A 26,084-nucleotide genomic window follows, 5' to 3' on the forward strand; every position below is an offset into this window, starting at 1 on the left:
GACAACTTTGAAAGCTGTGCTCAGACTACAGGAGTTTTAAAATCCAACCTGATTTTGGGTTTCACCCTGTGCATAAAGTGGAACTTTACTGATTATCTCCCTGTGAATCGTGAACGCACTCAAACTACAAGATTAGAAAATAGCAGAGCATCACGTCCTGCAGGATATTATAAAGATTATCTTTCCTGCGGGAAGTACGTATCGCCTAACTTTCTCCAACACACACACACTCATCTGTGCCTTTCTTTCTGTACTTCTGTCACAGGCACACACACAAACAATTTGTTTATTTTTTCACACTGTCTTGCAAACATATCCGTTCTCACCTGCAGGCCTCCATCTCTTTATCTATACACTGAAAACTGGTGAAGCCACACTTCTATCAGCCTCTCCCCACGTACACTTGTCCTTCAAATCCACAGGATACACCAGCCTTGCTGTGCCCATTTCTAACATCCTTTCTTGTCCTTCTTAATTTATCTCCTCTGCTGGTTCACTTCAGTTCGCTCAGTGACGTTAAAGGGGGGTGAAGTCAAATCTGAGATTTGTTTCAGAACTCATTATAAATGTTGGAAAATAGTATCTAAACTGTTGTCAGAAGTCCAGTTATTAGGAGTGGGCCTGCAATCATGGTTTTATTTCCCACTAAGCATAATTCCTCCCCAACACAATTTAAAGACTTTAGTTGTTCACTCTCTGAATTGCGTTCAACAACATGTTCTTTCCAGAGTCAGTGTTGTACTGGCCATCTGGCATACTGTGCAGATTTACAAACGTTTATGAACTATTTTGAGTGTTACGCCCTCCTGCAAAGTGGTTTGTTTCACTATCTGAATTTGATTAATGATGTCTGATAACACTTAGAAAGACTAGAAGAGCTCCAAAAGTTTCCCACTTGGCCACTGGAAGTCTACGATCTGCAATAATCTGCTGTATTTTTGCTTTGTCATGACTTTAAGAGCAGATGCGTGTAAATATGAAACAGCTATATCATTATCCTAGTGGCTGTGATTGTGTGTTAAAGCAGTTCAGGTGGTGAATATATTCTTTACTAACTTGTAAACTGAGACTAAGCTAAGAGAAAGGACTGCTTACTTTATTTAGCGAAGAGAAATGTCGGAACTTGTTGGTATGGATGAAATCTGTGCTCAATTAAAAGAAAAGTATCTGTTATTAAAGAAATATTAAATGTTTCATTGTACGTCACAAAGACACCGGCACTTTGGTAAATCTTTGTTTATCCAGATTGGAAGTCTTTGTGTGAGCAGTAAAATTGGTTTATAGAGATAAGTGAACGTAATTATTACATTTAAGTATGTAGCCTGCCAGGATAAATATGAGAAGAGGCAACACACTCCTTCAGCTCTAAAATAAATAAACTATGCATCAGAGCTAAGAGTTCATGGCTTCACTTGCTCTTTGATTCAACAGATTTTCTGGCCAGACGGCAACTAACAAGCCTGATTTTGTGCTACGTTTGTTAGACCTATTTTTTTAATGCTGGTGAATGACTTGATGAAACAACAATGTTATACTTAAGTTCATTCGTTGTTTAAGGAAATAATATTAATAGGAAAGGAATGAAAAATGATGTCTGCCAAAATCTATCGTTTGTCAATGACGGTTTGTATTTTTAATAAAGATTATGATTACATACTGAACATATCTGAACTATGATATTTAATTTGCACACAGAAGAAAGTTATACGCATTCCAAACTGATAGGAGCACTTAGGATATCTCTACAGCTGTCTTTAATCCTAAAGATCTGTCATTTAGAAGAGAAGCTGACAAACAATTGAATTTCAATGTCTGAAAGTTATAACAAATATGCGTCGCTGAGATGTGCAGTTAACACTTATTTCTACCCAAAGACGCTGTATGCATACGAGCCTCAGTTTGGTTTATTTAACTGCAGCTGTAAGTTGGAAAACAAGCCGAAATAACACATATCAAAACCCATTTCCTCGCGATTAGGCATGCTTCTCAGCGGCTAAAGGGATTTAAGACACGATAATGAAGATAAAAAGGAGACATTAATAATTTTGTTATGTTAATTAAAGGCAAGAGGATTAACAACAACACAGGAGCCTTGTAAAGCAATAAACAGACAGGGGCTCTGACATTTTTCCAAAACCATTAATAAAAGATGCATTTGGTCCCTGCTGCGTTCAAACAAATCATATGGGATGAAAAAAAAAACACTTTACATTCTCACTTCACTTGGGAGACACTTTGAATTTGATTTCCAGGATTTTAAAGACCTAGTAACTTACCCTCGGTCAGTTTTTTTTCAGCTAAAGTTCCTAATACTTGAGTCTTTGCCAGCGGACTTCAGTCTAAATGAAGTAATTATATTTGAAGATGCTGGTTTCACATTCCATTTCCAAGTATAGATTAAAACAAACAGCACATATATTCTGCTAACGAGTATTCAGCATAACCACTGGCTGTAATTTATGCATCTGTGCCATAGAATTGCACAATTACAGAGCCCAAAAAATAAACACAACCAGAGTGCATTTTTTCCCTCTCAGCAGTATAAACATTGAACTGTAACCTGGAGCATGTGAAGTGGCGTCGGCTTCACATGGAGCTATTGTCAGAGATCGAAAGTGCAGCAGTTTTACACTCAACTACTCTGGCCATGTTAGTAAATCATTACAGCCTATGAATGCACCTGATTTGATTGTGATTAGTTTAGGAAAAATTGTCTAGAAATAAACTCTACTTTCTGTTCCAGTAAGTAGTCTGGCAAGGTGTTGATCAGATGTAGTGAATATATAAAACCTTTAACTTGGTATTTTTAAGTTTTTTTCCATTACTTACTCAATACCGTAATGTGGGCTTAAGTCTCTTGCCCAATCTACAGTATCTTCGATATGTTGACTACAGGGGGTAAGATTGATCAACTGATGATCTGATTGGAAGATCAGATGATGTTTGAGGTCGACTTCCTGTGGATTAACTTGGTTGGTGAGAAGAACCAAAGCACCCTTCTCGATGTGGTCTGTGTGAAGCAGAATAATTCAGAGGAGCTGGAGGTTCATACTGCAATACTGTTCTACTGAAGGTGCACAGAAAAATTGGATTTACTGTAGTCCTCTTTGATTTCTTTAAACAATTGATCAATGTACATCATACTGTATAAATAGTCTATACAAAGGTGATACAAGGAAGCTTTGCCTTTGTGTAACATCCTATTGAAGATTATTGGTTTCCTTTTCTGCTTCATATCTCCCTTTGCAAATGAACACTTTTTGACCCTCGAGCATACAAGCTCTCCATAATTACCATCAATACCTTACATTACACACACCCAGCTCATTTAATTATCCATGCATACTTACCTTAAATACCTAACCTTACTTAACCTGCTCTTCTTTTCAACATTTATATTTCACTCTGGCTGTTTTTTCCACATGTCTCCTATTTGTCCCCATGCTTTGAATCTAATTCTGTTGTTTGCCATTTCGTCGGTGACATTAGTTTTCCTCAAATAGATCGAAACTGATCTAGAAAAGGCCCTGCTGGCCATTTTGAGGGTGGGTTGTCAGCTACAGGGTCTAGGTATTGTGAATGCTGGCTCACTGGCATGGCTTACACACACACACACACACACACACACACATATCATCGTAAACATTAATGTTATTTGCTACATCTGTGCTATTCCTGCAGGTCAAAATGTCTGCTGTGAGAAAAGGTCCGTTGGGTGTTTAAAGGTTAATGATGAGTGAAGAGCGAAAGATGCCTCTGTAGCAACACCACCTGTGGCTTTTCCTAATGCACACTGCCGATCATGGTTGCAAATATCGCTCGCGTCATAGAGAGCTGCACCTGAAATGAAATGCTAGCTGCTGGAAAACAATATTAGTGTAGCTGCTGCTGTCACTCCAGATGGCACAAAGCAATGTGACATTAACACCAGTGACATGAGTTTGGGGGGGGATTAGTCTGCGTGATGCATGACACTATGTTGTATGATCACCTCAGACAAGACCTCAGAATTGTACGGGTTATTAGAGCAAGCTCTAGGTTGAAGCTCAATGATGTGTTACGATTGATTTTGCAACAATGAAATGATCTGCTGGAAATAATCTTAAGTGGTTTAGTTATTGACAGAATAAAGGCTGATTTTAAAATGTAACACAATAGCAATATTTGCTTACCTCTTAGCAACCAGATGCGATTTACATATATCTGTCCAATAGAGGGTTTTAGGTTCAGGTTGCATCTTGCTGGTAAACCTCACTCCTCTATTCGGTCAAATACCCACAAATGCCTGCCAGCACCATCTCCTCTTTGTCCATTCTTGGCACATAGCAGATGTTTTGCATGAATATGGAGTACTTGGCTGATTTTAATTCTCAAACCAACGTTGGAGTTGGGCTGTGAAGACGTGAGCTTTTGTTTAATTGATTTTGTCTTTAGCCTCTGCTTCTGTGGGCGGTTAAAGCTTTTTACCAGGGCAAGATAAAAGCTATCACTGGTGGGTTCAGCCTTTTTTTATTTTATATTCTATCAGAAAAACACAATGACATGTCCTTTTTAAAATTCAGAATCCTGGCTGAGTGTCTGAGCAGCTGTGGAGAACAGAAAGCATTATTGAAATCATATTTACACCTGGGCAGTGGGTAGCTCTCACCACTTAAATGATTCTAATTTCCAGAGAATTTGAATAAATGTCACAAATGCTGTATTCAGCTCTAGGATTGGCTGCCTGCATCAGCTGGCACAAGCTGCAAGTCAGTGTGCCACAGTCGACAGTGCCTGGGCTTCCACTCTCATTCGACTTTTTTTCCCCCTGCTTTTCATATTGGAGAAAATGGTTCCTACATCACACCACCCACCGCCTCTAGCTTGCCCACATTGAGGAGGGTTTGTCTCCAATGCTATCAGAAGCAGGTGGTTGAATCTGGGGGTAAAGACTAAGGAGGTTTGGGCATCTGATCAAAAGAGCATCAAATATTTAAAGGCATACTGGATGAGAAGAAAGGAAAATGGCTTAATCCTGTGTGGAGTCAGGGAGCTGTGAAAAGGGGGTGGAATAAGTGAGGTGGCTAGTGGGACGACCCTCCGGGGGGAGCACAGCCCGCCCTGGACATACCCATAAAATTTATGAAAAATGATTAGGCTGTGACTAATTACCCGTTTAGTGTCGCCGAAAGTTGTTAAACAGACCATTGCCTTTTAATACCTAAAGTAAGGAATGGGATTAATTAAGCAGAAATGTATTCTTCTACTCTGCCAAGTCTCTTTCCCTCAGTCTTTAAAAACACTTTGTGATGGGGTTTGCACCTCGGGGAAATAGTTGGTAATGGCTTGAGCAAGGGATCTCCTTTTTCTCAACTCACTACCCCTTTTTGGGTGGATGAAATGAATGAATAACCACATGAGCAGCTGCCTCTATAAAATTTAAGGCAGAGGGAGAAATGGAGGCTTCCACAAAAAAGGATTTATTACTGCCCAACTGTTCCTTCGAAAAGCATGACCTTTAAAGGTGAAATCTATAATGGCTTTTATTAAATATAACATTATTAATATCCATCTGTATGGTAAATAGTGGTGAAATACAGAAAATGCCAAATATACCGCAGATGTGGACAGTCTATTTTGTATTCTGCAGCCAATAAATGTTCATTTGTTTGTTGGGTTATACATATCTGGTTGACTACCAACACTGTCTAACTTCATCAGTTCAGCAAACATTTCCATCAGTCTGACATTTACACTGCAGACCCAGAGCAAAAAGGCAAAACAAGTTCTCCAACACAAAGCCAGATGCTCCATCATTCTTGTTGTAGTTTGAATTGTAGAATACCTACGGATCGTAGCTTTAATCACCAGGGCATATCTCCGTCTGCTTCTTCGAATACATAAACGTACATGTGTTGATTAAAATGAGAATTACTCGTAGTCCTTGATCGATGATAGCAATTTAGACATTTTTTTCATCCCTTTAAAACAAATGTTCTAGTATTCCTTGCAACAGCAAATTGGTTTTGAACGGAACATAGTCACTTGATCAACATATTGAGGTAATGTTGTGAGAACATGTTGATGACATTGTATGGGAATCTTTCACTGTTTGTTTTTGTATGATTTAGCTATTTTTCTGAAGCAAACCTCAAAGCACTCCGTCGATTCAGGAAAAGAATATGGCCTATATTAAAAAAGTGGACAGTGACCTTAAGCACAACACATTTCATTGAAAGTAAAGTCTTTGCACAACCTTATCAGAAGTGCATTTTTCATCTTAAACTAACTACTTGAGAACCCTACTTTCCAGCAGTACATACACTATACACCCTGTGCTTCTTTTAGTTGCACCATCATTTGTAGTTGTAGAAGAAAAAGCATGATCATAAATGGTAACTGTAAAAGCCAGGGCCAGTGTTTGACTATTACCCAAAGTAAGAGAGGGCATATCTGGTCTTACTGCACATTTCATATCTGACGTTGCTGAGGAAAATTCAGTTTCTTACTGTAGTTTGTCCGCGGCCTTGTGTGATGGCTGTTTGATTACCTTTTTTTTTGTTTAATTGGATCATTATAGCTAACTGAATGTGGCATGATAATGAATATTTTATGGATTACTGTATATCTGCAGTGGCACATTTTAAAGGGATGGCGCATATCTTAAAGGAATTGCACAATTAAACACTCATTCAATGTGCTCAAATTATGTGCAACCAGCATCAGGCTGATACATTTTAATTTTCGGTCTCCGCTTTTTATCAATCTGTTACGCACCAGTCCTTGGTTCATATCCTGATCCTGCATGACCATCAGCCAGCTGTCACTGAAGCTCGATCACATGCTTGACAATGTAACATACGCAGTAGCCTAAATTAAAACTTCTTGATGCATTTGCTACCGCCTTCAACAGATTTCTGTCAAAGGGATATTTTATGTGCATTAGGCAACCATGGCAACACTGAGGCATGTCAGTAAGTAAAAGAGGATCAAAACCAATTCTGTTGTGCATGTATCACACTGTGAGCAATGTGTCGGCCCCTCATTAAAAGTGAGTGAAACTTAAGAAGCGGCCTCACTCTTTGACAGTTTTCCTCGCAGTGCCTGGAGCATTGTAATTTGAATTGCAAGACAAATGGGTGTTTGGCAATGAGGCAAACATGAAGTGGCGCAACAGTATTAGCCCAATTTATAACTTTGCATGTTGAGTCAGTCAATATAGAGTGTGGTACATTTTTAATATCATGTAATAACATAACATGTTCAGCGCCCCGTTTTCCAAAACATCTACACACATTCAAAGTGACCAATGTATGAGCCAGTGTATAGAAAATGTACAGTAAACCGCGTGCCCTTCGTTTTGGTATGACGAACCATTGGGATGGCAAGGGTTGACAATTAAATAACATGTGGACTAAGTGAAGATGAAGAAGATGAAGATTCAACTTTATTGTCATTGCACAGAGTACAAGTACTAGGACAACGAAATGCGGTCTCTGCATTTGACCCATCCTAGTGTTAGGAGCAGTGGGCTGCCATTATGTACGTCGCCCGAGGAGCAGTGTAGGTAACCAGTGTCTTGCTCAGGGACACCACGGTGGCACTTGGTCTTTCGGGGACTTGAACTGGTGACCTTCCAGTTCCCAGGCCAAGCCCCTATGGACTTCGCCACCACCGCCCAAGTATCCATGACATCAGCCAAAGGTTTCTGAAAAGAAGTTGTGAAGCGCAAAGTCTGCGGCCATTGCATAAATGATCATTGTCTCAGGGTTAAAGTGGGCCTTAGTGACGAAGCAGAGCTAGCATCAAGCGATTTGAGCACCATCCACCTGTCATTCAGTGTGACTACTCCCTAATAATGAGTAACATTAAGCCTTAATACAATTTAAAACAATAAGTTATACACAAAGATATTCCCTGGCCTTTACCGATGTCACAAATGAAAGATAAATGGGCTGTTATTTGTACCAGGTTGTAAACATGTGTATTGTGTGCTGTTAAGGTTGCCATTTAACATCAGGCTCTATTGAGATTCATTCCCTTTTTGCTGGACTATAGGAGATTGTTAAAGATAGGTTTCCAGAATAAAATGATCTTGCTTTTTTGATGCATCCTAAGTAACCAAACTTCATGGTGCAGGTAAATAAAGATCTCAACAGCAAAATGTCCCTTCATTGAGTTTGCTGCTTCTTGTAATATTCAACTTCAAATCGCACAAAAAATACAGACTACATCTCTCTTCAGAAATGTTTTTCCTCTGGAAAATGATATCTTCACAGGGTTTATGAGTTGTGCCTGTCGTGAAAAGATTCCCATAATGTCTTATTTCTTCCTGGTAATGGCATGTTGCTACAGCTGGCTTCTTATAGCCTTGTGCATGGTGGTAAATCCGGTCTGAAGCCAGCAGAGATCAGTCTGGCAGCTGGGAGATTTACACTTTACATGCTCTTAAAGTCCTGGTCCGACACCGAGGGTGCCAGAAACCCCTGCCAGATTGCCAGACACCAGGCTAGCAAAGGGCCCGCACAACCATTTAACAACTGTGCTTTCCAGGCTTTATAGCCCATGCTGATGCACTGAGGACACAAGCAAAAGAGAACATTGATTGACCACTTGGACAAGGCAGCGATGCCATAACTTAAAACTGCAGCCTGATTGCTTTTTATCCGAGCTACATTATAGGCCTTTTGCTGTTTTAGGAAACATTTTAAAGGAAAAGCTGCTTTTTGTTTTCGTCACGTAACTTGGTTCTGACCAACCCATACATACCCAAACAGTACATCTTACCCTGAGTGCTGCTTTAAACCCTCTGGTGAAGGATGCAGTGTGTTATCTGAGAAGGGTAATAATAGTCCAATACTTGAGCAGAAAGTATCAAAATATTTCCTACGTAATCTATAAGATCACTCCTGCAGACTAGGGCTCTTCCAAAGCCATCCATGTTGGATTTATACTGGACAAAGTGTCTGCTGTTAAATGAGATCTTTTCGTTTTTGATTTGATATTTCTATATTAGAGTCGCTTTGGGTCTAACAAATCGGACCGGCCTAACGGTCCTTGGGAGCATTCGGTTTATGTTAATGGTGTTCTCCTTCACATCAGATCTCTCTATTTTTGAAATGTAATTAATGAACATCAATTTTAGGTCCAACATTTTACCTCCAATCTCAAAAATCTCAACATGCCAGCCAGATCATTATACGTTCAGAAAGGCTCAAGCACTCAAGCTCAAGGAATACATTAAAATAAATACATATTTTGACACCTGTGTAACTGTCAATTTAGACAAGCAAACACATTTTGTTTTCTTCCCTTCCTTTCTAATTCTAGCCTTGCTCATTAATTCTGTTTCGCTAAGAACTTCAAGCTGCAAGTGCTATACACATATTATTTTTCAGATATGATTTGTTTTCCGTCATTAATCTTTGTAAATAATGAAGCCTAATAATTGTCGCAAAGTAAATGTGGACTAGATCAATACCTGAGCCTTTTGACAGATCTGTTTTTGCCTTCACACCTAATTATGGACTAAACTTAAGGGAAAGCAATGAAGTTTTAATTAATTTCTGTTGTTTCTTCCCTGTTCTTTCGAGTACCTGACTCAACGGAATCCCACAGCTATTAATCTTCGGACATACCTCTGAGCTACATTGTCAGCAAGCCACCATGAGAGCGCAAACCAAGCCTGACATTTGACTAATTGCAGTCATTTGAGAATGATCGCTAATATAATTTATTAAATGCACAGCAGCATAACACAACATTTGGCCACCTCTTATCCATGTTGTGACACACTTACTTGTCGGAATACAAAGTAAGCTAAAGGGAAAAAAAATCTATTATTTGGGGCAAGTTAAGTACAATAGGTGATTGCAATCAGAGGATCGAGTCTGATTTTGCTAGAATGGCTGAAGACAGGAACCAATCCATGGCGTAATCAATCACCCAGTGCTGAGCCATAACCCGACTCCAACTTATTGCCCTGCTATCTGTTTCATCGTGGAGCCTTAGAAGAATGACTCTTACCTGTCCTTGGCACCGAGCAAATTGCTGTGCGCTTGATGAAGACCTCAGTCACACCTTTCTGGGCTAGAGTGGGGAGATCATTACGGCCAGAGGAGAAAAGTGTAGGGTAAGAATGAATAAACGAGTGTGTGCATGTTAGCGAGAGACAAAGAAAGAGAGCGAAATAATGTAGGATGGAGAAAGCAGTACATATGAGCAATGGGGAAGTCCCTTGTACCCTGAAATAAAGGGCACTTGGGGACTCACACATTGTGCATTGCACCTGTCTTATCATTTAACTCTTATTTGTGGGTCTTGCTAAACTGTCAGCAATTCCCTGCCGTCTTGGCCTTTACCTGGAAAATGCCATGGAAATGTTGACAGGCAGCCAAACCGGAGCTGTCCCAAAACAGACTGCTGCTGGCTTTTCTTAGACTTCCACCATGCATTGTCAGTATTAGACGCAGACACAAAGCGTTGCACTTTGCTGGATTTATATACCACAGTCCACCTCTCAAATAAAATTCATTTAACAGCAGCTCTTCTTCAATTGACTTCTTCCTTTCACAATTCACCTGTAATTCAGTGATATATATATTTTCCCTTGAAATGCACCTCACCCATTCCTGCAGTCTGTCAGTGATGTTTTGTGTAAGCGTGTATTTTTCTGGGCCGATTCAATTGTCTCTTGATGTATTCTTTGCTCAGCTGAGCATGTCATTACACACATCATTTTTGTGCAATTTAATGTGGTACGCAACAAGGTTACATTTCTATGCTGGTTCAATTTGAGGACTCGTAGCATTTCCGCTGCAATCATTTCTCTCTCTGTCTCTCTTTTTCACTTGCTCTCAGAAATTGCTTCGTCGATGAATACGCACTCCTCTGGCTCGCTCGGTCATGCCACAATTTCAGGTTCACATTGGGGAGATATTCCAATTATCACTTGAGTAATGTGTTGAAAATTGTAACTTTCTCTCTTAGCTTGGGTGTGCTGATCATCTATTTTCTGAAGTGGATTGCATCATACATTATATCGTTATGCTTCTCATTGGCTCTCGAATGGTGAGTGTGTCTTTTGGGCTTATATAATTAGGACTGCTGCTGCTCTTGGGTCTGTTAGTAATAGCAAATATGATTTTACAATAGACTTACCTTTTTAATGGAAAAAATATAGTTTCCCACATTAAAGTCAGTGCAACACCAACTTGGACAGGCAGAGGGAAGTAGTTAAACATCAAGTTTGTGTACTTCTGTATGTCTGTTATCTGAACCGCAGTAATACAGGTTTCTCCAACCAAGGTCCAGTGCAAACACTAAAAATGATTTGGTAGCTTTATTTGATCAAGACCTCATGGCCGCCTTCTCTGTGACCTATCATAGAATAATTATTGCCTCTTATTACCTTTTTTTTGTTTTCCTTGACACACTGTTCAATCACAATGCCACGGTGTATGTGAAAGTGACAGGATTCTCATTAACTTTAATTACTGTGTGCCAAGTCATCTGAAGGCAGTGTTTTGTCCCAGGAACCGCCCAGCCCTCCCCCCCACGCGCAGCCACAGGCCCCGTCCTTCATCACCTGTGAAGGTCTAATCTTATCTGCGGCTGTTGCATGGCTCTTCATTAATCACTCCCCCGGCCCAATCAAAGAGTGACTGATGGTTGACGCGGCCTTGTCCGGCCATCCCTCAGGTGCTGGGAGTCGGTCTCGGATTGGCCGGGGCTGCAAATGCGTTATGGATTCTGTGGCCGATTGTGAGCAGTGTATGTGTGTGCATAAACACAGTGGTGTCCTCTGCATGGGGAACACTGCCTGCCATGTAACCATGTGCCAACCATCCAATGAACCTGAAGTTCAACACCTCGTTCAGCTGATGTGGACCTTGTCTCACCAGGAGCAGGAAGCTCTTTAAAGCTGTGACACTGAACATTGCTCAATGACACACAACTTTAATTGTCTGTCCAAAACTTTACTTGACTATCTCAATGTGTGCAAGTAGAGGTTTTGCAATGGTCCACCAGTGATACCGTGAATTCAAAGAGGTGTGTGGTGAAAGGAGGTTGCAGTTTGAGAAAGAGGGGGGAAATGAAATAGAAATAGTTTGTTCGAGGAGCGGCAGGATATAAATGGCACAAAGATGAAACAAATCAACCTTAGGTAGCCCCGGCCGTTAGCCAATCCATAGTAATCAGCGAGGCCGCATTGAGCTCTCCGCTTCATGGACCCTTACCAATCAGCAGAGAAAACAGAGATCTGTCATCTGTTTTCCTCTGCTCACTGACGGGAGCAAGGGGCAGCAGGAGTGAAGTGTGGTAATTATATATGAAGTGTGTGTATGGAAGGGGCTGGGGGGTGTGCATTTCTGTGTTTTAGTGTCATAATCACCTTTTTAGAGTGGTTACACTATTTGTCAGTCACTCAACAGAGAGGGTGTCCCGCTGGCAGTGATTAGAAGATTGATCAGGGATGTGAACTAATACATGCCCACTGCCAATGTCAAAACACAGATGGCATGACTCAATTTGCAGGCTTCTAAAATAGATTGTGTTTAATCTTCTCTTATGGATGAGTCCGTCCAAATGACATCCAGGGGGGACGTGCAGCATCTATTTGTATTGATCTCCATTAATTGCTTTGACAGTGAAATATGAAATTAAACATGAGGCGATGTGTTATTCTGAAAAATAGCACTTATCTCCCTACAGTGCGGTCACAAAGGCAGGGGAAATGCATACGCACATGTGCACTCGTACACGGACACACAACATCTGTTTGGTATGCAGTGGCATCACAAAATGATCTTCCTGGTAGGCAGATGATTTGGCATCAGTGTGCTCAGGTTTTCATAACCTTTGGATGCCGCCCATCCTTGTCCTACAGAGAGCTGAGGACAAAGCTCTGCCCTATTAGAGATGAATAATGAGCCTGTTGGCAAAAGAGACGTTGCTAATGTTTTGTCCAAATATCTCAAATCTGTCCCCAATGATAATGTATTCTGTGGCAGTGCCAAATTGCTCTATATTTGGAGAGGTGATTTCATTGCAGATATGCCCTATACAATCCTTAGATTGGAAAAGGAAAAAGAAAATCCCCTCGCATTTGTAATGTCTGGCGGGTGTATGGGCATCATAATAAGAGCTTAGTTTGTTTTCCTGTAATTGATGCTTTGCCTGTGTGTCGGCATAGCTTTGTTTGTTTATGCTAATGGCTGTGATGACCTGTTGGTCCCCAATCTAGCAGGGAAATGGCAGCCAATGCTTTGGGGAGTGAGCCATTGATCCCTCTTCAGTGCCTCTTTCTTCACAGGTACTTGGGATTAACCGAGCCAGAGCAAGACAAAAGGAAAACGTTACAAAAGCAAGGAAGAAAACACTGAATTACTTCTTATGCATGTATAGCACATCAGCTTCAGGCCAATTGATGCTTGTACGACTCCTACCAGGCTGCCTGGTGCAAAAGTGCTCACTCTGCTTCCCTTATATCACGCTCTTGAGACTTGATGCTGCCTAAACAGCACAGCTGTAATTCCCCTAAGCAGTGCACTATGCAATAACTGTTATACATGAACACACAAACAAAGAGGTGGGCTGTTATTGATGTGCTTCTCCAGAGAACCTCATAATCTACTGTGTTGCTGTGGCCAGTTTTAGAAGTCTGGGTATATCCATGATAGAAATAGACTCACGGAAATACCAGGTCTGGTATCCAGGGTTGCATCAGAAAATCACTTTGTTGTAAATTGTTGAATAGTGACTAAGCTTATTTTAAGCCACGTTTTCAACAAGTATTTCCATTTCAAATGTTTGAGAGTTGTTCCATTACGTTTTCTATTTGCATTGCAATGACATTTTCATTATTTGTTAGGATGATTATTATGTTATTGATTATTAGTCTGTTGATTTCCATAAATTGCTTTGATAATTTGAGAACGTAAAATGATTCATGTACATGTAATATAATGTAATGTAAAACATACTTTTGTGTTCCATTAACAGGAAAACTATCATCTCATAAGTTGTTTCAACAACAAAGAACTATGTGATTATGAGTTGAAACTCTATATAACTGAATACAAAGATTACAGGCTTCGTTTGTTTTACTGTTTCATTGTGAGAGTGAATTCAGCAAACTCAAAACATAGATTCATGAAATAAATATTTTAAGATGTAAATAAATCCGATTCTTCTGATCATTTCTGCCTGCGGAAGGTTAAGTTCACATTATGTGATCAGAGGCACAAATGTCAGCTTCAGAGGAGTCAGCAAGGAGTTTCCTCTTTAGGACTATGACATTTTACAGTTTTTTTCATTTCAAACTTGAAAACACAACATGAGGAAAGTAAGAATAAGGGGACCAGGCTCACAAAGCCTTTCCCCGGGGTGGGTTATTGCTTGGGAACAGGAACACTCTCTCTTTCCACCGTCAGCTCTCGCTGCTGGATGCACACTTTTTGAAATGTCAGTTCTTTAGGGCCACATATCTAATTTTTGTTTCACTCAGTGTAAGTAAATAGGTCTGACTGTGAGTTTTTGTTCACAGATCCCTGGAGAGTGGCTTGCAGCACAGCAGAGAGACCTCTCATTGCAACCTCCCTCTAACATATTGATCAGGAATGGCTATTGGCGTTAGCCCTGTGAATAAAATGCTTCGCTGCTGAGTTCAATTCCCCACTGGGCAACTGAATAGAGACAAAACCCTTTTAGCTCTTTTTTTTTCTGGACTTCTATTTAGCTCGGATCTCGGGTCTAATGACATCGCCCTCAGGCACAGACGAAGAGAAAAAATTGGAAATGCCCCATTTGTTGACCGCACATTCTCACACTACTTCATATATACCAGTTTTTCTTCCTGCCACTCTTACGATTCTGCAGCAGACTGAGAAGAGATCACATGGAGATGCTTTATAAAAAAAAACCAAGGGCAGGTAAATAGTGTTGTTTTCAGGCGTTTCGCTCAAACTTGTTTGTTGACATCAAAGAGAGGAAGAGGCTTGACATGTCTAGATACATTATCCCGCTGAAAGCAACAATCCCCTTGACATTTGAAATAACTGGAACATGAAAAAAGACAATGTTTATACAGATTCAGAATACAGAATGTGCAGCGTTTTGTATCCACATAATAGGAACAAGCATTTCCTTTTTCTTTTTTTTGTGACTTCTACTATTGTATGAGGAGGGGAAAGGACCTCTCCATACCTCATTTCCAATTTAGAACACTTAAATACTCTTGTAAAAATGATTGCTTTTATAATGTCTGTCATTGTTTCATATGATTACACATAGGGAATCCATTCAGTGTTTTTTTTTTTTAACATCAGAACAGGCACTAACCTTTTGGTCCACCAAATTTTCATCATAGTGATCTGCTTTCCTTCATTTCATCGAGTTTTCCCTGAGCCTCAGAATAACTTTAGGTAGTCGAGTGATTTCCCATATATCATTTATTTATTTAGTAATTAATTTATTTGTGTATTAATCTATGAGCTATGTATTTAATATTAAATAATGCACAGTCCTCTTCATGAGCTTTATGATAAATGTAGGGCTTTCTCAGTGGTCCTTTGTTTTCTGTTTGGTTGGAATATAGGGCAGTACAGTTTGGGTGCTCTTGTCAGAGACAGTTTGTGTGCTGCTATTTCGTAACAGTTTTTTGCGGCAGCCCGGGTTTAAGAGACCTTTCCTGGGTAGTGTGTGGGCTCCCATCGTCCCCTTCATTGGCGAGGGAACATAAGAAGGGTCCAGACAGTTATGGAGGAGTGAGTGCTCAGAGGAAGAACGTTTGGGGCCGACTGAGCTCGACAGGAGACTGGGTTCACCTTCGCTATCTGGTGTCGCACAGCCGCTCTTGTCCTCCTGTAATTCCTCCTGCTCCTCCTCCTCCTCGTCATCATCACAGCACAATGCGTGGTACAGAATTTTGTCACTGAAGCGGACCCTTTCTCTTGTGCCAGAAGTACGAGAAGTCTTGTGGCTGTGAGTGGAGCTGCTCGCCTCCTCGCTGGATGAGTCTGGAGTAATAATGCGGGGCCCATTGGGGATGGGCAGGCCGCCGTTCATCTGGGAGTAGACAGAGGCAGTGGAGGGGGGCGGGGTGGGGGTCTGCGTCTGGGTGGGGATGGTCCCGCGGCCCATCTCCGTTCGCAGATCTCCTGGTTGCTCACCAGGAATGCGGCAAGCACCGCCAGCAGCCTCCAGGTAGCTGCAGAACTCCCAGCTATCAGAGAGCACATCTGCATTGAGGAAGTCCAGCCGGAAGGCCTCTCCCAACCCTCGCTCACTGCTGGACGTGCTGCTGGCTGTGGCCACCGTCCAGTCATCTGGCTCCAGGTCAAAGTCAAAGTCGGACGTTAGTTTATCGATCTGACCCACCACCTGCAATAGAAAAAGGTGGAAAAGCTGATGAGATACTGTATAGAGAAACCATTTTAGTACCAGAGAGAGATTACATACAGAACCAGATGCTTATCTACACATTTATTTTTAGCGACATGGCTCTATTGATGGAAATATTGGTCTGTTTGTCATGCTTTTCACCACTTGGGACCAGAAATATCAACTTCTGGATGGATTTGCAACAACATTAGGTACAAACTTTTGTTTTGCAGGTGTTATTTACCTCGCCTGGTAACGTGAAAACAGTTTCAAGTGGCCAAAAAAAAGAAGCAATTATTTCTCACAGTTTTGGTTTGATTTTTACATGAAAACACCATAAAACAGGTATTTTGGCAACACAATTGCATTACTAGTTCTTTAGAGCTGTTTTGCAATCAGTCAGTTCATGTTGTTCTACTATTACCTTTATAAACGGGTGCCAGTTACACAGCAAGATATGCAGCAATGCTCCCTGAAAGGCAGGGAGGAACAAGACGGCCAGCTTTGTTCATGCAAGATTTAAGATGCCAGCACAATCACTTCACAAATGCTTCATGATAAAGATAATATTTTAGACCTACAAAATACACAAGAGGTGTTTGTGAATGTAAATATAGCTAGTGTTTGTTTGCAAGAAAACTCTACATGGCCCCGTTAATGTTCACAGGGGGTTCATTATAACCTCCACCAGGGGGCTAATGTTTTCGTCTGGGTTTGGATTACAGAGAAACTACTGGCCTGATTTTTATGAACTTTGGTGAAATGGTGAAGCATGGGCCAAAGAATAACCAAGTCCTTTTTGAGTTTCACTATCGTCACATTAGGCATTGTATTACATTCAAGGGCTATTGAACATGAACATTGCTATTACTGTGTTGTTCAAGTGCTCTGAGACATGAACACAAGGCTTGTAAGTCTGATTTAACAAATGAATGCCAATTAACACACCCAAGTACTGAAGAATGAAATATATATTCAGTTAATTGGACCATCAAACAGTACGTGAATGCATCGATGAGTCTTGCGGTGGTCTACGCCCTCTAATGCTATACTCTAAGAAGCATTACATATTCAAATCTCATAGATATTTTGCCTTCTACTCTTATAGTATGCAAATAGACTCACACTGATGACAAAAGTTAAGAAAAGTATGAAAAAGAAATAGAAAAGTTTTAATTATAAATCTCCCTTTTAAAATAAATCTCTCTGACAGCTTACTGGGTACGCATTATCACATTTCCAGATGCTTTACATACGATATACGTGTCCCCTACGGGCAGTTTAACAAAGGCTCAGATTTAGTCACAGCTGCGAATAGATCTGTGTTTGCATTTACAGCTTGCCATTACAATAGTTTCCATCTTTAAATCTTTACTTGTTTGTTAATGGTTTGTATTTATTTCTGCCAAGGCCTCCTATGGACAGATGTTGTAAATTAGCTTTATGCTAAATCAAGACAAATGTAAATATCGACTGGAATGTTTGTTTCAGTGAAGATTTGTCAAAGATACTTCTAAAGCTCTGAGAGAGAAAGGAGACTTTTAGATGAATGGTGAAAGCAGTATTTCCTCAGCACAATGGCTCATTCATTTTGCCTTGATGTTGTACTGCAGCTACCAGGATGAATGAGCTGAACCTACACAGCTACACAGACGTATAGCTTTATGGCACAAACACTTAACCCAGTGCTTTTTATGCTTTTACATTTTAATTTCAGTGCTCTTGTAATGTCCATGTCTAACTAAATAAAATCCAAATGTCCCCTGCTGCATGGAAATGTACTTGGTAAAAGCATTTCATTCATGGTTAGTCAAAAATTAACCTCAATGCTTCAGTCATCAGCAGCCACAGCGGTGAGTGTTTGATGAATAGAAAGCACTTCAGTGAAATCACACTGGTTTGCTGACAACACCTAAAAACCAAGCCCTCTATACTTGACATTTTAGCACCTTCAATCAGCATGTTCTGCTCTCAACAACAATCTATTGCAAAATGCAAACACCCAGTGTTCGTGTGGCTTGTAAATGATACATTTCCCCAAACCATTCAGGAGGCTTGTCATAATAATTAAGTTATTGACTTAAAGCAAGATTTGGACAGGACCTCGATCATTTTTATGTTAACTTTCCGTCCGCAACTCCGGTGTGATTAAGGGTTCAAGTTTTTTTTATTACTTAAATCTAACATATAGTTGATATGTGGTTACTTTGCACTTTATGCCAACTCATTCCTAACCTTTAATAAACTGGATTAGCATTGTATATTCTTGGCACTTGAATAGAGAGTTTCTGTTATAATGAAATATTAATATAGTGTCATTACATCCATGGGATAAAATGACAATACAACCATTGATTATTGCAGTTATTTCACAGTCAATAGATCGTCCAACAAGAGTAGTTATTGTGACACGCTTAGCATTTAGCAATAAGGCCCAGAGAAAAGCAGAGAACATGTAGCTTTAATCTGAGATTTTTAGAACATAATTCTTTGTGTTTTGGACTCTGTAATTATTTGTTGTGTTGGCTCTTTTCTGGTTTTAATAACTGCTGGTGTATCCACAACACACATTATTATCTGTGCCTATAATTAAAGTCCTTATTCACTCTCCGTCTAACTTCAAAAGAGGAATTATGAGTTGCAGACTGTAAATGCAAACAAATGTTCACCAAAAGATCAAGTGTTCTCCACTGCAAACATGGTGTACTGGTCTGGGTGGATCTGAGCAGCAATCCCACTATCCAGTTCAGCTAAACTAATTGTCAATGAATAACTCCATGAAGCAGGGTGCCGATTATGAATGTTTACTCAAATTCAAAGAGTGAAACTGAAACACAAATGTAAATATATATATCAGTTACGAAACTGGATGCACTAAAAATACAAATACACAATATAACATATTGCAATAACTAAGTGCACAAAGGTTGGAGCTTTGCTGTATCACTCCACAGACAATAAACAGATAGGGAAAACATAGCTAGTGCCGTATAAAGTGGTACAAATCGACCATCCAATAACCAAAACAATGCTGTTGATGCGTAGCTAAGGACCTAACAAGCTGCAGTACTTACAAACATTGCGATTATACAGCTAGCAAGACGAGGATGGTGGAAGATATGATTTTTAGTGTTACGGTAGCTAAGTAGGCATTGGAATCACTTCCTGAATAGCCACTTCCGGTTTGACCGGAAGTACTAACAAATAAATGCGACTCGATAAAATAAAAGCCACAGCTTAAAAAAGAATAGGGTCCAGAACACTCCCCCCCCTGGGGTCTCTAACGAGCCCAGATAAAACCAAAAGTACTAGTCTTGTGGAGAAAGGAGGAGGACCACTTCGGTCACGGGACGGGAGAAGACTCTCTGGGTGCCTTCCTTGACGACTCTGATGTCCACTTTCCTCACGACCCCGTCCTGGCTTGGAAGAATCTCCATGACAATAGCCATAGGCCACTGGTTTCTCTTGGCTTGATTGTCCTTCATCAGGACGATGTCTCCTACTTGGAGGTTGGAGAGGATGGGGAGATGGATTCCGAAGAAAGGCTGGTCCGGAGAGCCATGTTGTGCTGCTTAATAAGGCCGCTGGGATAGACCTAGACCCGTGGTCAGCTGGGTTGTGGTCGGTAGGCACATGCCTCCATTGGTCTGGGGATGTGGTCTGTCGTATCCGTTGAACTCTGTTGTTCACGTAGACGAAGAACCGCCTTTCTTGATTGTGAATGTACCCAAGGACTACCTTGCTGTCTGAGTAGTATGTGATACGGTCGACCTCCAGGTCCATCTCTTCCACGATCAACTCTGCAATCTCGACTGCAAGCACTGCTGCGCACAATTCCAGTCTAGGGATAGAGAGGTCTGGTTGAGGCGCCAGCTTGGCTTTTCCAAAGACGAAACCGACCTCAGTCTGTCCCTCTTTAGTGGTGGCTCTCAGATAAGCAACTGCTGCGATGGCCGTAGTAGAGGCGTCCGCGAAGACACAAAGCTCCTTGAGGAGAGTACTAGAGGGAGAGAAAGATGTGTAGGTGCGGGGTATCTGGAGCACCTGTAGGTCTTTTAATGAGTCTCTCCACCTGGTCCACTCAGCTTCCCTGTTTCCGGGGAGGGGTGAGTCCCAGTCCTCGGCTTGCTTGGTGAGGTCTCTGAGGAGCAGCCTGCCTTGTATTGTGACAGGGGCTAAGAAGCCGAGGGGGTCATACAGGCTGTTTACCGTAGACAACACTCCTCTACGGGTGAATGGTTTGTTGTCGTCCATGGCCTGGAATGTGAAAGTGTCCGAAGCAATGTTCCAGGACACTCCGAGGCTGCGTTGTAGAGGGAGGTCATCGGTGAGGAGGTTGAGATCCTTGATATCCTTGGCACGATCTTCTGGAGGGAATGCTTCTAGCACAGCAGGTCTATTGGAGGCTATTTTATGCAGCCTGAGGTTGGACTCTGCAAGCATCATTCGAGCACGTCTGAGGACACTGATGGCCTCTGCTTCGGTAGGGAAGGACTTTAGTGCGTCGTCTACGTAGAACTCTCGTTCGATGAACCTTCTTGCGTCGCTGCCGAAGTTCTTTTCTTCTTCCTCGGCTGCTCTCCTCAGGCCGTAAATGGCGACGGCGGGGGATGGGCTGTTGCCGAAGACATGGACGCACATTCTGTAATCCACAATGTCACTGTCCGGGTCGTTGTTGTGGAACCACAGGAAGCGGAGGAAGTCCCTGTGGTCTTCACGCACCATGAAGCAGTGAAACATGTGCTGAATGTCGGCAGTGATGGCAACGGGTTCCTTCCGGAATCTCATGAGCACCCCTAAGAGGGTATTGTTGAGATCAGGGCCTGTGAGGAGTACGTCGTTGAGAGAGACTCCTTTGTAAGGTGCGCTGGAGTCAAACACCACACGGATCTGTCCTGGCTTCTTTGGGTGATATACTCCAAATGATGGGAGATACCAACACTCTTGGCCTTCCTGTAAAGGTGGAGCGATCTCTGCATGCTTGTTGGTAAGCATCTTCCCGACAAACTCTAGGTAGTGGGCTTTCATCTGTGGCTGCTTGCTTAGAGTGCGGCGGAGAGAGTTGAGACGGCTTTTGGCGTACTCCCTGTTGTTGGGCAGTCGTTTTCGTGGGGACTGGAAAGGAAGAGGTGCAACCCAACTTTTGGACTTGTCTTGTCGATACTCGTCGTCCATGATCTGCAGGAACCTCAGGTCATCCATTGAAGGAGCGCGCTTGTTGTCATTGGCTGTGTGAAGGAAGACTGACTGACCCAGGTTTTCTCCATCGAGTGTCTGTGTGCTGTCTGTGGTGTCCAACGCTGAGTAGTTGTGGGCGAACGTCTCTTTCACCTGGATTTTGCTGTTGCATCGGCTGAGGAAACTGGGCCGTCCACTTTCCAGAATGGAGGTTTTGAATGTTCCGACATGGGGCGGCTTGTGCGCTCCCCTGAGGCACACGTCGCCGACAACGACCCATCCAAGGTCCAGCTTTTGGGCGAATGGGGCGTCATGTGGACCGTTTATTTGGCTTCTTACTTTGTGTACTCTCAGAATGTCTCTACCGAGCAACAGGAGTATGTGTGCATCTGGAACCAGAGGTGGGATCTCATCTGCGATCCGTCTCAGGTGTCCGTGGTGTCGAGCAGCATTGGGGGTTGGGATCTCCGAACGGTTGTTTGGGATTTGGTTGCATTCGAGGAGTGTGGGGAGAGGGAAACTGACCTTCTCGTTGGCTGACTCCACAACATAACCACGGGCCTTTCTCCCAGCTGTCTCCTTGAGTCCTGAACATGTCCTGAGTGTGTATGGCGATGGACTACACGCCACGTTGAAGATGCTGAAGAACTCCGACGTCGCCAAGGAACGGTTGCTTTGCTCGTCCAAGATAGCGTACATCCTTCTAGACTCCTCCCTTCGTCCTTCGGGGAAGACATTGACGAGGCAGATCTTGGAACATGCCCTGAGACTCATTCCATCTCCGCATACTTCCGTGCACTTGGTGGTGACTTCCTGGTTGTCCGCTTGTTCTCCCTCCTCCCCGTTCTCTGAAGCGGGGGGAGACGACTTGGACTTCCAGGGAGCTAGTCCTGGGTGGAGTGCTGAGGTGTGGCGGTTGCTGCCGCATTCCTTGCAGTCTACCTCTGTGACGCAGTCCCTAGCTAGGTGGGCTGTGGAGGAGCAGCACTGGAAACATATGTGATTGTCTTTTAGGAACTGCTTGCGCTCTTCTAGGGTCTTCTCCCTGAAGCCTCTACATTTCCTCAGTGGGTGGGCTTTGTCATGGATGGGGCAGTGGTTCCCAGGGTCGATGTTTACAGGTTTCTCTGTGGGGGACACTTGCGTCTTGTGTACTGATATGGCTGTCTTCGTATGTCTGTCTAACCTCTCTTTCTTTTCGGTTGCTGTGCGGGAAGGTGGGAGGTTGAAGCTGGGATCTGTTTTAACTCTGGCTTCCCTGCGGATGAAGTCAGCAAACACAGTAAAGGGGGGGAAAGCCACATTGTTCTTTTCCTTGTATTTGGACCCAAATGAAGCCCATTTATCCTGGAGATTGAATGGAAGCTTGTCGACGATGGGAGCCACTCCTCTGGAGGTGTCTAGGTAAGACAGGCCAGGTAAGTAGCCGTCCATCTTCGCAGCTTCGAGTTCTAGGAGCAGATCGCCCAGGTCGCGGAGCTTGTGAGGGTCTTTGTACGTCACCTTCGGAAAGTCTTCCAGTTTATCAAACAGAGCCCTTTCAATTGCCTCTGGTGAGCCATAGTACTCTTCCAGCCTCTGCCAAGCCATCATCAATCCGACCTGGGGGTGCCTGATGTTGACTGCTTTGAGCCTTCTTGCCTGTTCTGAGGACTCCTTGCCAAGCCATTTGATGAGGAGATCAAGCTCTTCTCCTGCAGACAGGCCCAGACCTGTGGTGGCGCCGTAAAAGGTGGACTTCCATCCCCAGAAATTCTCTGGTTTGTCATCGAAATTGGTTAGCCCTGAGGTCACCAACTGGCTCCGTGCGAGATACCTGGCAAGGTCGTTGGTGATGGAGGTGTCAGGGTTGCTTTGGTTGACCGTTCTGCCCTGGTTGCCATGGCGATCGTCAAGGGGTCGCTGTCGACCTCTTCCATCCATCCCTCGATCGTTCTGCCAGAGCGCCTCTGTTTTCATAGGCAGGGGTGAGTAAAGCATGGGTGTAATAGGCTGCTTTATGTCGCTCGTAACTAGTGGTAACCCCTGATAAGATGAGGCATGTGGATTGTGTGAGTTAGACTTCAGGCTGAGTTGGTCCTGTACATAGTGTTCTGTACGCTGGAGTCGTGTCTGGGGTGAGAGAGAGTTAGAACCTCTACTGCGGTGTGACTGATGGTCTGAGTCTATCAAACCTGACTCCAGTATTTCTGCTTCTACCAGTGCAGCATCCATTTCCTTTTCTGCTTGTAGAGCCTCTAGGGTGGCGTCCAGGCGGACCTTCTCTAGTTCGAGGCGGGCCTTCTCTACTTTGAGTTCTATTTCCCTCTGAGCGTAGGCAAACTTGGAGCGTCCTGCTTCTGCCTTGGCTCGGGCTTTGATGGCGGTCTGGGTTGATGAAGAACTGCGTGATGCTTTTGAGGAACGAGACCGTATTGACTTGTGGTCCTCTTCTTGGAAACGTTCTTCAGGCACTGTGGTGTATGCATAGCCCCCTTCTGCCATGATGAGGCGAGATGTGTGTGTTCACTGAGGTTAAGACGTCAGGGGAGGGTGTCGTGGAGGCTTGCTCGGGGCCTGTATGACAGTCCTTCGGTCTTTTTTCCAGCCGTTCCTTTCTTACAGCTTGATGTTATGCTGTTTTTTCACTGTACTGGTCTGGGTGGATCTGAGCAGCAATCCCACTATCCAGTTCAGCTAAACTAATTGTCAATGAATAACTCCATGAAGCAGGGTGCCGATTATGAATGTTTACTCAAATTCAAAGAGTGAAACTGAAACACAAATGTAAATATATATATCAGTTACGAAACTGGATGCACTAAAAATACAAATACACAATATAACATATTGCAATAACTAAGTGCACAAAGGTTGGAGCTTTGCTGTATCACTCCACAGACAATAAACAGATAGGGAAAACATAGCTAGTGCCGTATAAAGTGGTACAAATCGACCATCCAATAACCAAAACAATGCTGTTGATGCGTAGCTAAGGACCTAACAAGCTGCAGTACTTACAAACATTGCGATTATACAGCTAGCAAGACGAGGATGGTGGAAGATATGATTTTTAGTGTTACGGTAGCTAAGTAGGCATTGGAATCACTTCCTGAATAGCCACTTCCGGTTTGACCGGAAGTACTAACAAATAAATGCGACTCGATAAAATAAAAGCCACAGCTTAAAAAAGAATAGGGTCCAGAACACATGGCAACTGACATCCGTGAGGGTGATGATCTTTTGCAAAGATCTCAAGATGATGATTTTAATCTGACAAAAATCTGCAAACAGGAACTTTAAATACACTGATTTATATCACAGGCGGCACATTTAGTAGAAAGAAACTGTGACGCATGGATGGATGCTGCTATTTTCCTTACTAGTGCGTTTTATTTCTTTAGAGGTACTTTATACTTTTAGGCATGTATATCTTGCTGCATATTCCTACACGCATGGCATTGGCAAATTTGTCAATGAGCTTCTCTGCAGATCTGCCAGTTGTGGCATCGTACAACTCACGAGTACCTGGACCATGCTTCTCTATTGGCAGACGGCCTGGAGGGAATTGGGCTCTATGAATCCTCTAATCCTTGAATTACTCATCATGTTTGCGGTGTGATTTGCTGACTTTGTTCTCATGGAGTTGTTAATGTAAAACGTTTCTCAGTACCAGAGGGGGCTGAAATCTTGAGTCAGGGACTTAATTTAATCAATGAGTTAATAAATGATCCTTCATGTACATTACAAGCGTGCAATGACACAAAAATATACTATTTGGTTGGTTACTGTAGCTGTCAAATACAGAAGGTCCTTTTTTAATACATTTCTTTAGATGTGTTTAAGAGAGTTGCATAAAACATTGTACTGTGACATTGGAAAGGGAATTATACGCACTTTCTGGTCGCTAAACATGGGCAAACATGTGGCTGTTTCTCTGCAGTGGATTGTGACCCTGCTTATTTTGCATTGTAATGCATTCCCGAGTAATAACGGTAAACTTCCTCTGCCGGTTATCCTGACCCCTGCCTGTAGTATGTAAGATAATTTAGCTTGATAAGCTTCTCAGCTCAAAGGGGTTCTGTCAAATCTTTCTAGGTCACAATGCAGTACACCTTCTATGCACCAATAATGAACACTCTATTTTTCTTGTCAAATAATGTCTGATGAAGGAGCTATGGAGTGAATTGGAGGAGCAGATTGCTTTAGCACAAAGGATGCATGGACACATGGTCATTGACTATCTGCCCTACAAGTGTAAAATGAATTAGTCAAAAATGGACAGTAACAGTCTATGTGTCTTTAATCACTTTACCTGGGATCATGTCCATCCCATACACCATCATCAGTGTAGAAGGTACCAAATGTGTCTTTGAGATTATCCCATGGTGTTTGTCATAGTGAAACTATGTAGTTACAGGCCATTTAAGAGTAGAGAATTAACCAAACATTGCACGAGTAAACATGATTAATCCGGTGCTCATTTCCTATGCAATTACCAGCTCATGTTTACTGCAGCAACTCTTCATGATCCTGTGCACGAGTTTAATCAGCCAGAGTAATTG

At 42.4% G+C, this 26,084-nt stretch overlaps 1 protein-coding gene across 3 annotated transcripts in view; it reads right to left on the reverse strand.

Annotated features, from left to right (window-relative positions):
* Nucleotides 1-14,922: 14,922 nt before the first annotated feature.
* The window catches only part of insyn1 (inhibitory synaptic factor 1), a 48,986-nt gene continuing 37,824 nt past the window's right edge, over nt 14,923-26,084 (reverse strand). For all 3 annotated transcript variants that reach the window (XM_063882527.1, XM_063882525.1, XM_063882526.1), the window contains one exon: nt 14,923-16,362. In XM_063882527.1, coding sequence (XP_063738597.1) covers nt 15,541-16,362 — 822 coding nt within the window. In that variant the 3' untranslated portion in view covers nt 14,923-15,540. The remainder of the gene's footprint in view (nt 16,363-26,084) is intronic.

Source organism: Eleginops maclovinus, chromosome 4, assembly GCF_036324505.1.
Source record: "Eleginops maclovinus isolate JMC-PN-2008 ecotype Puerto Natales chromosome 4, JC_Emac_rtc_rv5, whole genome shotgun sequence".
NCBI lineage: Eukaryota > Metazoa > Chordata > Actinopteri > Perciformes > Eleginopidae > Eleginops > Eleginops maclovinus.